Consider the following 12,808-nt stretch of genomic DNA (forward strand, 5'->3'; position numbering starts at 1 on the left):
TCAGTGTCTTAACCTTTGCCGTTCGCATTTGTTAAGTGGAAATAAATATGAATGTATAAATAAATGAATGATATACATGTGCTCCTGGGTTTTTTGTAATTTCTCTTTTTCTGTGTGGATTTTAAAGGGAAAAAATGTAGCAGTGACCAAGTCTGTTCTCAGGGCGACAAAACAAATTACTAAAGATGCACCTTGTCCTTCGTTGAGAGACATGTTCTCTGTATGGAGCAAAATAATCGGTAGGGCTTTGAGCGGGGGAAATAATTGCTATATACCACTTGACAGATTGAGGTGGCCGTGGTATATTAACAAACATAATGAGTCAACTGGTACTTAGGCCCAGTCCAATGTTAGCCTTGGAGTCTCGACTGAGGCTAAAGTATAAAAAAAAATTAAATCAAAGCGTATCTGTTTGGTAATCTCCCTTTTCTCTTGAAGTGAATTGAACACAGGCCTCTAAGGTTTTGTACAGACCACAGATTGCGTGCTCCTTGTTATTACTGTAGTAAACCACGATGGTGGTAAGTGGGGTGCTGAGGCCTGAGCCACAACGGGTTCCTAGATTTATCCAGGGGCTAAGAAGGAGTAATGGAGACACGCTGCATGCAACTTGACTGCGACCCTCTCTTTTATTTGAACTTGAAGGTCCACAGAACGGAAAATCAAAACCCCCAACAGCTGATAAGTGGCCTAGTTTGCCACATTTAGGCCTAAGTCACCATTAACCGGCATGCTCACAAATATTCTCATTCATTGGCCGTGGAATTTGCTGCCCTGGTTGTGGTGTCGCTACAAAAGGTCGATCCCCGTTTACTTCAGGTACATATCGGTACGCCATAATCACGCAAACAAGGTTGTAGGCAACTTCCCTCCTTCTTTAGGAGGTTAAATCTATATCTGTAAGTAGTTTTTGTTGTTATTATTATTCTTTCATACGAGGAGATCATCAAAGACAAATACATGGTGAATAGAACTTCCATTGCACGGTGTCACTGCTGCTGGTAGCGGCGCTGTTTTAAATCGAGATCAATTGAATATGATTGTTCTCATTATTCTCAACCTGTTGAACAGTCAGTTGCATTAATAAAACATGATGAACTTGTCGAACTTTTAAACAGTTTTTAACCTGAATAAATTGGCTATTAAAAGTCAACCAATCAGATGACAAGGATTTATTCAGGTGTTATATAAAACAAGTAATGAATGTTTCACGTTCGTGCAATGGAAAGAATAATTTCATTCGGTGACAGTTGAAATGTTCCATTTCACTCGGCCATCTGTCACCTCATGAAATTATTCTTACCATTGCACTCACAAAAATGTATTATTTGTATTCTGTAGCACGCGTTTTCGTCCAACTCATGTGTGGTGATGAGGCTCTGCACGGATGCAGAACTCGCTTAAAGCGGCACTCTCGAAAGTTTAGACAATTCATGTCGCTTTTCCCGTATTCCCACATTACGTCCAACACAATGCACATTCGTAAAACATACTATCATCGTGTCTTAGTTTTTGTTTTAATATCAACATGAGTTGATCAGATTTCCTCTTTAATTATAGAATTTGGCAGTCGATTCGGACGATTCACAATGCAGTGCACTACCAAGTGTTTGCCACGTTGAGTTCATTTCTCCCAGTGCATTGTGGGACAGCGCGGGACAATTGAAATTGTTATAGTTTTTCATGCCAGTAGATTCGTGAGCGTATGATTTGTGTATCTGTTCGCCCCTTTTGTTGACGATCGTTGACATGACAATAGTTCGACTAGAGTCGTTGGCACTTCAACTTCAGTGCGCATGTGCTAGGTACGTCACGAACCAACTACTAGTTAACCACAGGTCCTTGTTCGAACTTGCCCAATATTGCTTATAATCGTCGGTAGGGTTCATAACAACTAACATGTGGAAGTTTTTGCTCCGTGGCAACACTACATTTTGAGAAAACACTTTCTGGTCTCGTAACTAGATTGCGTTGCTAACGCACGTACAAAAAGTGGCCGCGCACACCTTTTGTAAAACCATATTCAATTATTGGGTTTTTTTGCCGACCGATACCATGTATTTGGTATGTACCACTTGGTACTTGTTTTCATTGAATCGGTAGGGCCGTTTCCGCATTTTTACCAATGTTCGTACATGCACATGCACGTGTCTTTAAGGGAAGTCCGAGAATTATTCAATAAAGAACTGAAGCATGCGCATTATAACCAGTGACTTTACATGATTGCACAAAGAGTAATTGCCTTCTGCCGTGCTGCCATTGGGAATGAAGTCAGAAAGTGACCAGCGCGGTTGTTTGGTCATGATGACCTCCAAGGAGGACAAGTTATTCGGTCTCTGTGCGCATGCGGTGAGCTTAACCAATCAGAAGTGCTGGAAGGGAGAATCGCCACTAAACAACCAATGAGACCATGAGGCGGCCGTTGCCCAATGTCATGTACCCAATGACGCAACAAGTTAAGATCGCTATAGCTTGAAGCAGACGTGACAATGTGTATACAAAACGTCAAAGGCCGGAGTCAGGCGTTATTCACATGTTTTGCAATGTGACCGTCAAGACTCACATCAGGCAACGAGAGGCATTTCCGGAAACACAACCACACGACGCCTGTCGCGCGGCGTCTTATACGCGTTGCGTTAGCTAATACTTAGGTCACCGACTGCTAATCCACGCGCCGTTCTTCACAACGACCGGAGACACCATGAGCGGTACGGAGCCAACCTCCTCATGGGGCTGGGAGGTGGGAATCACCGGGGCCGCGGTGTCTGACGCAACCGCTCGAGATGACGATTCCGCAGGAGGGTTACCAGAGGGCCAACAGCATTGGGAGGTCCCGTTTCTAACGACCGTTAGCGTGTTTGGAGTGTTAGGCAACCTGGTGGTTCTTGTCGTCTACAGCAGCAAGGCATTCCGGCGATCCAACTCGGCACTTTACATTCTCAACCTAGCTGCAGGTAAATTGTATAACTTTGATTAGGCCAAAAAAAAATACTCGGTCTCTGGTCAGACCAAAGTTCCGGAATTGACGCGGCCACGCGGCTTTTTTTTTTTCTTTCTTTTTTTTCTTATTTCTTCAAGCTTGGATTGTACAGACAAGGTGGGGTACTATTTTGCTTTTTTGGTGTCCTCATGTACATTGGTGTCCTCCATAATTTGCCTTGGTGCTCTCGATCATTTGCCTTGGTGCAATTTCCCATTCCTTGGTGCCCTTTGGTAAAAACAATTGAGGAGGTGCGGAAATAGAGGGCGCTGTTGGAGCTACCGCGGAACATTTTGGAAAAAAAAAAGATCGACGAGCATGATTAAAATCGACGCGCGCGCTGACCAGAGACCGACTTATTATTTTTTTGGCCTTACCTGAAATAAAATGCCTATTTTAAATTTTGGTCTTCAACCCTTTCAGAGCCAAGGAAAACGCGCTCGTTCACGCGTGTGGAATATGAAACACTCTTATGCTTAGCATGGATTTGGATATGATGCTTACAAACCAAAATTGAAGAAATCCAAAAATTTGGTGTGTTTTTTTAGATTACCATACGGGCGGAATTCAACCAACCGCCCCAGCATTAGAGGCTTCTCCTTTAAGAGCAACTCCGACGACAACACCATTTCAAAAATAATATATGAATATTTGTAAATGAAGCTAGTACGTAATCATCATGTCCCTACAAAATAAGTGCTTATGAGGCAACATTAGAAACATGTGCATTATTTAATTAGGCCAAATTTGTTGTTCTATTCTTGGTTACGTGTACTCTTGTAAGTTTTCTCATAATTGTTACGTCTATTTGTACATATGTGTATATGTTTTTTTTATGGTTTTTATGTTATATAAACCTCTATAATGACAATTTAAAAAAAAACAATCTGTCACATTATAGGCTTATTTTTGTTGGGTCAAATGTTAATTAAATATTGATTTTAACACCAAAACATTCACAATAATTCCTTTGATTGCAAAAAAAACCCCAATATCCAGGAAGGACTTGTACTGCGCTCGATTCAGCATCGAGTCACTCCTCGTTAAGCTGAAGGCGTTTCTTTGTTGCACAGCTTTCAAATCAAGGAAATTTAACACCAGCGGTCCTCGTTATTTTCTCATTACACGAGCAATTATGCAGTACCAATTACAGCATAAGTGCAGCTCGGATAGCGAAGGTTGGGAGAATAATGGCTGACTTCGTGGCGGACGCGACCCAGCCAGAAAATTTCTCATTATTTGTTTTTCGCGCTTATTCACAATACGCGTAATAAACTGTAACGAGGCGACTGATACCGTGTTGATGTAAAACGCGGGAACTTCTTGCGCAAATTGGTAATTACAATAATTGTTTTTCATGCTAGCAATGCAAAGACGGTATCAAGCGCTACACTTGTGTCCGTGGCCGGAGCAGGGGTGAAATCTTGGGGGATGGGGGGGGAGGGTATATATCTCCCACACTTTTTTGACCAGGGGGATTGGCTATTGAATCACCCCCCCCCCCCCCCCCCCCACACACACACACACACACACTTTTTCGTGATGAGAAAAAAATGTGGATTTTGAGGTATTTTCCGAACGTCCCAACAACTAAAATGTATTCAGTAGCATTGAAAAGTGGAGAAACAAAGTACAAAGCTTTAAACATGTAAGCGCGAGTATACATATTGATATACATCTTTATCCTGTTGAGCGCCCCTAGTATAATGTGGAGTCCAGCCCCCCCTTTGGCCTACGAAAAATGTGGGGGCCTACGAAAACTTGGGGGCCTACGAAAACTTGGGGGAGGGCCTACGAAAATACCGCAGTGTGCCATAAAAACACATAGGCCTACCCACACACCCACACGCGCAGATATTTTTTTCTAAAGTTTTAGGGTCTCTCTCAGCATTTTCGATTTCACCAACTGACGCTGTACAACATATATGCATAGTCCCTACGTATAAAATGTACGTGTAAAGTCTGTCGTTCTGAAGCACGGTGCCAACCAAGGGTGTCGAACGTTGGGGGAACGGAGGGGGGGGGGGCTGATGTCGTTCCCCAACGATTTTCGTCCCTGAATACAAAATATGTAGCCTACATTTGATTCTATAGCTCAGAACAGCAGATTTAATGACTCCAAACTCGAAAAAGATGTTTAAATTATGATCTTGTGTTAAAATTTTAGCAGTCGTCAGAAATTGCCTCAGATCGCACCACAGGGCGCCTAGAATCCGTTTTTTCAGGGGCCCTTATATCAAGCGGGCCCCGAACCCCGCGCCGTTTAGGCGTCGCACTCAAACAATTAGTACTGATCAGTGTTGCAGTCAAAACCGGATAGTCCGAGACCGAGACCAAGACCGAGACCTGAAGTTGCGAGACTGAGACTGAGACCGAGACCAGCCCCTTCAAGGCGGACCGAGACCGAGACCGAATTGGTCCGAGACCGAGACCGCGGATAATAAATAACAATAATCTAAATAAACAACAAGACACTAATTACAGCTGAACATTCTGTCCTTGAGATGTTGATGTTCATGGGGATGTGAAGGAAGTGATTGAAAGTTAGGAATCACTTGTACCTGCTTAATTGTGTCATGCGAGTGCTCTTCGTATTTGCTTCATGCCTTAAATTACAACATGGCAACAGAATGTGTTATTGTCACGATCAATTAAAACAATTGGAAACAACCTAATTTAAAGAAGGGGAAAACCTTATTTGATGAACTCCATATATTTTTGCCACTTTTTAAACAATATATTTTTTTTTATATTGTTTATCTACTATAAAGTGTAAATCTGATGAAGAAATTCAAACTTAGGAGTACGACAATTTGTACTAGTTTTTGCAAAACTTGAACATGTTGAGACTTGACAAAGGTAAAAAGTTAAAGGTGGATGTTTCATCTGTTATAGGAACTCGGACCCTAAACTCCACAGCCACCCCTTGGTTTCAGCAATGACCACTAACGGATATTTAAATGCAACTTTAATTTTACATTGGACCTCCTTGTAAACCTGATTCGAAAAAAATTTGGAGCAAGAAAATATTGATTTGTTTTTAAAAATTTCAGTCATGGAATATAGATTTGTACATGTAGACCAAAAAATTGAGAGATGGTAGCCAGATATGGATTGGTCTGCCCCCCCCCCCCTACCATCCCTCTTTGTGATTCTCCTTCCAACCCTGCATGTCTGTGTGTCCCCTACATGTTTGTTACTTGTTCCTCTGTCATTTACCTCTGAAGAAGGCCTGGCTAAGGCTGAAATGTAATGCCACTTTATTTTTGTTTAATGTCAATAACGTTACATATACTATAGAAGATTGATGAACGATATTTGCCTGATCTATCTTCTGTTAATCTGCCCACCGTCATCATCGTCATTAGCCTTTTTGAGAATATGGCCGACACAATAGAAGGGCACTGTCACAACCTGAATGTGGTGGGCGAGATGCACTCTTAGGATTCATGGCCCAGTGCCCACGCCTCTCTGTGTTTTGTACCGTGCCATCGTATCGCCCGCATCAGCTACTTTGCTGGGCAATTTACTTGAATATTTTAGTGATTAACAAGTACGACATATTGCCAATTTATTAATAGTTTATTGTGATGGCCGTAAACAGCATATAGCGATTAATGGAACACAATTCTTCTCGACTCATGCAAATGCAATTGACATTTAGGAAGGAGACGAGACAGGCAATTAAACTCTATTTATGTGTGACCAAGGCAGTAGCTCTATTTGTGTTTATCACAAATGAAAAGATGAATACATGGCGAGTCAAAAAGAAAGTGACCGTATGATAAGATATGAGTGTTCATACTGCTTAAGATGATTCAGGACCATTTTTATCGTATTCGTATATTTATTTCAGGTAAATACAGTCAGCATGCAGTTTGAAGCAGTTTAATTCATTTTGATAATAACTTACATTGAAATAATCTAATGACAAAAAGAAAAAGAGTCAATCGAGTGGAAACTCAATCTACGATCGATTGAATGAATTTTACTCGAAAACGTGAGATTCCTTAATTCAGTCGGGGGGGGGTGTGAATTTTTAATCGAATACGGAATTTCTCACACTTGGAAATAAGAGAGAAATTCCTTAGTGTGTGCAAACGGCAACAGCGCCCTCATCAATTGTCAGGAAATAGCACATGGACCTTTGTAAATAATGAGAATGAGCACTAACATACTATTTAAATCAAACAAAAAAAGTGTCTCATTATTTTCATGAAGTTCAGGGGACTTTTGCTCAAAACATGCACTACAGAGGCATTTTGCTCAAAGGGACGTCTCAGTGTGATGTTCATTGCACGAGCCCTTTTTACAGAGGTGGGGAAACAATAATGCATCATTTTTTTCTCTCTTAACTCCTGCAAACAAACCCTTTGCACGAACTATTCACGTGCAAGGCTTTATTGGCAACACTATACAAAAGTGGAAAATGCCTTTTGTTGCGCCATGCACGACTTGCACGCAATGATGAGCCGAACGTGTCAAATGCGAAGACGTGGCTATATAAACGAGGCATTTCAAGCATACCGGTGGTCGTCGCAATGAAGTGAAATGCATTATTACATTATCCGGAAGCTGTTATTTTTTTAATTTATCAACAAAATAAGAAGCTTTTGAAAAAAGGAAAGCAGTGATTCATTGTAATGCCTAAAAGCAACAATTATGGCCCTTTAACTATGGCGTTTATGGCCGTGATTTTTGAAAGACTTCTCATGCGCGCTTTACGCACGTAGGCCCTAAGCCCTGTAAACAAACATTACTAAAGAAAGATGTTTTTGCGTTGCCAATAAAACACGTATTTAAGAATAGATACGCGAGTTACATAACAAATCCCACGGCCTGGAGTTACGTTGGAAGCAAGAAAATTTTCTTTATTATTTTTTTGCAGTTTCTTGAAGTGAAATCCCTCCCCCCCCCCTTTTACTTCCATTTCGCAAAAATGATCTTAGTGATATTTGACTCCTTGCTCTCAAACTGCATTTTTATTTTTATTCTAACATACATATTTAATCTCGATATCAGTGACGCACACCCAATTCATAATAGATATCGGACTTAGTTTCAGATAGGCCTATTTCGGTTTATAAAGAAATCCCATTCTATCATTTCACTGTTTTTGGAGGAGTGCATTCTTCCAAAGCTCCGGGCCAGATGTGACCCAGAATCCTGGTCAGATTTGATGTGCTACTTTTCAGGGTCAAAATGTCACCTTTTCTTGGTAAAAAATGACGTCTACTATGAATCATTTCCCAGGTCGTTTTGAATTGTTTTTGGTATTTTTCTTTCCAGCCTCGCTTTGGTTACGTGAATTGAATGGAAACAAGTACGATGGCCGCAACATGATAATGGTCTATAGTGCCTGTAGGCCTATTAACCTCTAAATGAACCTAATAAGAAAGCATTGGAGACGTTCACGTGAATAAATACCATAAAGGGCTTGTGTGTTCGTTAAATATATTCGATTCTTCATCTTAAATTCACTTTTTCATAATTTCGAGAATAATCAAAATATACTAAAGAGAACGTACTAACACATTTTTTGCAACCTTTTAATTCCATCCTTTGGTTATTTTTACAGCTTGCGTTTTGACAGGGAGTAAAACCCGCAGAGAGACGGCGCCCTTCACACCAAGATGCTATTCCTCGATAAACTATTTAATCAGATTGACATTTTCACAGCCAAGAAAGAGACTCGCAAAAAAAAAAAATCCCCTATCGTTTTCCACACAACTCCCCTTCGTCCAGACCCGTCTTTCATAACGACGAAAAGTATCTAATGCGCCTTGATGTTTAGTGGTAAAGTTTGTCCACCCACGCCCAGTAAATCGAAGAGAAAAAAAACCCGTAGTTTTGTCTGTGCTCCAGAAATCATAGCAATCCGGACGGGGATTAACAATAAGCGGATTAAAAAACTTGGGATTAGCGTGCGAACTTTCGCGATCGCACTCGCTGCGCACTTGTATGTCATCAGAAAGTCCTTGCATAACGAAGGGATCCCCGCGAGTTATTAAATTCATGATGTAACTAAAAAAAATAAGATCTTGTTACACACTTCTCATCGGGCGCCAAACTCCCACAATATTGTGAACTTCAGTAGTACAGTGCACTACATTGTATCTGCGATTCTTGTACAATTGGACAGTGACCGATCCAAACAGTATTACGAGACATTGCGAGCTGCCGAAGTGTCACCTCCTCCCCAGTTCAGGCTCACTTTCTCGACAACGGTTCACGCGCATTCCGTATTAGTGAGGTACCTTAGTGAAAAAATCGTGACACAGTGGACAAAAGCACAATTTTTTTTCACCAAAGCATCTCCATGGTATACCTTTTCGAAAAAAAGACGGACGCAAAAAATTGGATGATGGGAAGGGCATAACTACCAATACAGCATGATAAATATGTCAAACTTACTAAAAAAAATTGCACAAATGAAGGATAATTGCACAGAAGGATAACAGTCAAATGTTTCACTGTTTGAAGAACTTGTGTACCGGATGAAAACTTACTGCCTTTACACAAATGGCATTTTCTCAGCAATCCAAAGTGCTATTTTCATGATTTTTTTTCAGTATTTGAACGAAAAAGCTCTCAGCTTTAATCTGATACCCAAAACATAAAAATCTACCTTCCTTTTTTTAAGACAAATGTTTTGGGGTTGCATTTTTTTTTATGGTCGCCCTGTACATCACTACCGTCTCCATGCTAAAGCCACCATCTCCTCGCAAAGCTAACTTAAAAAGGAGCATTACAATATTTAAAAAAAAAAAAATTAAACTTGATGACCCCTCCCCCCCCCCCCAAAAAAAAAATAATAATAATTAAAAAAAAGCGAAATTCGACCGCAACTTCTTGTCAATTGAGAATAGCCTAGGCCTAGTGCACTATAGTTGGTGTACGTTTGAAGCAAAAGTGTTATGGTTCATATTTCAAAGCCTAAAGTTGCCGACAATCATAAGGTATAACTGCATGTACATGGCAGCTTATTAGAAGCCTTAAAATCTTATGTGATGGAATAAGTTGCTTAACAACACAAGCTTTCACGTTTTGGGCACTATATAGTTACCTTAGTTATCCAAGTTTTTCTAATTACCTACATTAGTTAACTAGTTGCCTTAGTTTAATCTTTTCTGTCATGATTCTACCTTTGCATCTCATCCTGTCTGTTCCCGTCTTCTCGACAGGTGACCTATTCCTTCTTCTCCTCGTGGTCCCCTTGCACGTCACCGAGTACTACCCCGCCACTTGGCCCCTCCTCTGGCGCCACGACGCCCAGTGCGTCCTGCACCGCTACGCTCGCTTCGTGGGTTTCAACCTGACCACCTTCACCGCGTTGGCCATCTCCGTGGACCGCTACCTGGCCGTCTGTCACCCGTTGGTGTACCGGGCCCGCTGCACCAGGGCCCGGACCCGGCTCTGTATCCTGCTGGTGTGGGGGCTGGCGGCTGCCACGGCCGCGCCCTGCGCCATCAATTTCGGAGTAAGAAAAATCGGTCCGATTCCATTGTTCTGCTATCCATGTAATTATTACATGATTATGATCCCCATTATGTGCGTATAACAGATCTTTTATAGGCCTACAAGGAATTCTGTGCTTACATTGGTTTTATATGAAGTTACCTCATTGTTAGTTAATTATATGTATTATTAGTTATATGTATTATAATTTAAGAATGTTAAATTTATAACTCCGTCAGAGGTTTCATAACTTCATTGCGCCCTCCATGTCCAGGAGAATCTGGATTTCTTGAAGTTTGATCACTGACCGGTAATGAATCTCAGTAAAAATGCTACATGTGCATTCCATTCTTTAACATTATTTGTACACAAATATTCAAATAACAAATGTCTCCTGTCTTTTCACTGGTCATACCACTGAATGTTCAAACTAGCAAAGCTGCTTTCTTCTAAAATCCACCTTATGATTAGACATTTAGAGGTCTACAAAATGTACGTCAGAAAATCATGTTTACCTGTTGCTTTTCCTCTCTCTCTTGGTTATAGGTCAAGTATGAAGTCGGCGAGTACACCGTCAACTTCGTGGGCAAGACCCCCTTCGCATGTCGCACGATCTTCATAGGCTCCTTCTACCAGAATTTCAAGGTCATCTACGTCTCCGTGGTTCTCTTCTGGGTGCCCGTCCTGGCCACGGCGATAACCTACACGGCCGTAGTGGGCTACGTCTGGCGCAACAACAAGAAGTTCCGCCAGTGCACCTCGGCCGGGCGACACCTGCGAAGCCACTGGAAGGCCGCCCGGACCCTCCTGTTGGTATTCGGGGTCTACGTTGCTACCTACGTGTTCCTGGCTACTTACACCCTGGTGCGGCAGTACGCTACCGCTGACGTCTCTCCCTTGGTCAAGAACGTGGGGCTCCTCCTCCCATACGCCAACTGCTGCCTCAACCCCGTGGTGTACTCCTTAGTCAACGTGAGCTTCAGGAGGTCCTGCATGCAGATTTTCTGTCCGGGGAACAGAACGAAGGGTGGTGCCGGCGGGTCCTCCAGCAACAACGCCGGGAAGGGAGAGTCTGTCTCGGGTCAGCAGGCCTCGGCCAGCGTGGGACAGGGCGGTATAGAGCGTGACTCGCAGGCGGGAGTCGCTGATGACGAGGAGCCAGTAGGGAGTTCCGATGTGAACGATGTTGGGCAAGACCATGCTTATGGTTTCGACAACCAAGCATATGATGAGGGAAAAGTCGATCACTATCATGGATTTGACAGTGTGATGTGAGTGCCAGCCATGGCACTGAACTCGGTATTTTTTTTCTTCACTTGTGTGAGCATTATATGTTACCGATCATTTCCCGGCCAAAGAAACAAGCGACCTTATAATTATGAACCTCTCACTTACGAAACTAAGATTCTAATTCTGAGACGGTTCATTGTGAAAACGGAAGGGATATAGGCAAGGCCTACTTACGCGCCATTTCAAGCCTTTACCGATACCATTCCACCACGTGTGAGAGCGGGACTCTGGTTCCCCGACGATGTATTTTTGTTTTATCTCCTTCGGACTACGGTACCAGTCTATTCACATCAGTCACCCGTAGTCTGGTAACCTGGCCGTGTCATGATCCACACAGAACGTTTGGTGTATAGTCTGACGTAATTACGTGCCCGTTTGTGTACACGTATGCACCCATTCACTTTCGTTGTATACTGTTTGAATGTCACACTGGGCACGAAGCCCCCCCCCCCCCCCCCCCCAAAAAAGGCTCCGGTTTCTGGTATAGAGCTTGCCCAAAAAGTAGTGCGGCGACGCGGCTTTTTTTTTTTTTTTACCGTTTTTTTTTTGCTTCAAATGTCGGCTGAGGACTGCAATTGGTGCCCAACTAAACTTAGTGAAAATATATGGGAGTCCAGAGAGGCCACATACAGCTTATTCTCGATCATAACCCCATCTAAAAACACGTTAAAATTGTGCAGCAGCAGGATTCCAGTCAAACCAGTGAGTTTGGCAGTTTTGAGTCATCATCTTTTATTGAAACAAAAAACTTTTTCATTTTGCCGACGCGCATGGCTACGGCGACGCGCGCGCATACCAGACTTTTTTGGGGGCCTAATCAGACGTCTTGACTCACAAGATTATTTTTGGAGCAAATACAGATGCAATGTAGCATGCACTGGCTATATATACCTATAGTCGCGGTGCTATCACTTGGAGCATTTGACTCGGTGCAGACCAGCAAATTGACCATATAGACGTCAGTGATAATAACGCGCAAATCCAAAAAGTATTTCAAAATACTCACAACTCTCCAAGGTGTTTGAGACACCAATCAAACTAATTAAAGCTTATTTGACCAATCAAAATAATCAAAGCTTA

At 42.2% G+C, this 12,808-nt stretch overlaps 1 protein-coding gene across 1 annotated transcript; it reads left to right on the forward strand.

The window, feature by feature from the left end:
- The first annotated feature begins 2,552 nt into the window (after window positions 1-2,552).
- LOC119743379 (galanin receptor type 2-like) lies at window positions 2,553-12,185 on the forward strand. The gene is made up of 3 exons (XM_038219767.1): window positions 2,553-2,954; window positions 10,165-10,460; window positions 10,985-12,185. Exons 1-3 carry the CDS (start codon window positions 2,702-2,704, stop codon window positions 11,711-11,713), a joined length of 1,278 nt encoding a protein of 425 aa, XP_038075695.1. The 5' UTR covers window positions 2,553-2,701; the 3' UTR covers window positions 11,714-12,185.
- The last annotated feature ends 623 nt before the right edge of the window (window positions 12,186-12,808 follow it).

Source organism: Patiria miniata, unplaced genomic scaffold (genome assembly GCF_015706575.1).
Source record: "Patiria miniata isolate m_02_andy unplaced genomic scaffold, ASM1570657v1 HiC_scaffold_6, whole genome shotgun sequence".
Taxonomy (NCBI): domain Eukaryota; kingdom Metazoa; phylum Echinodermata; class Asteroidea; order Valvatida; family Asterinidae; genus Patiria; species Patiria miniata.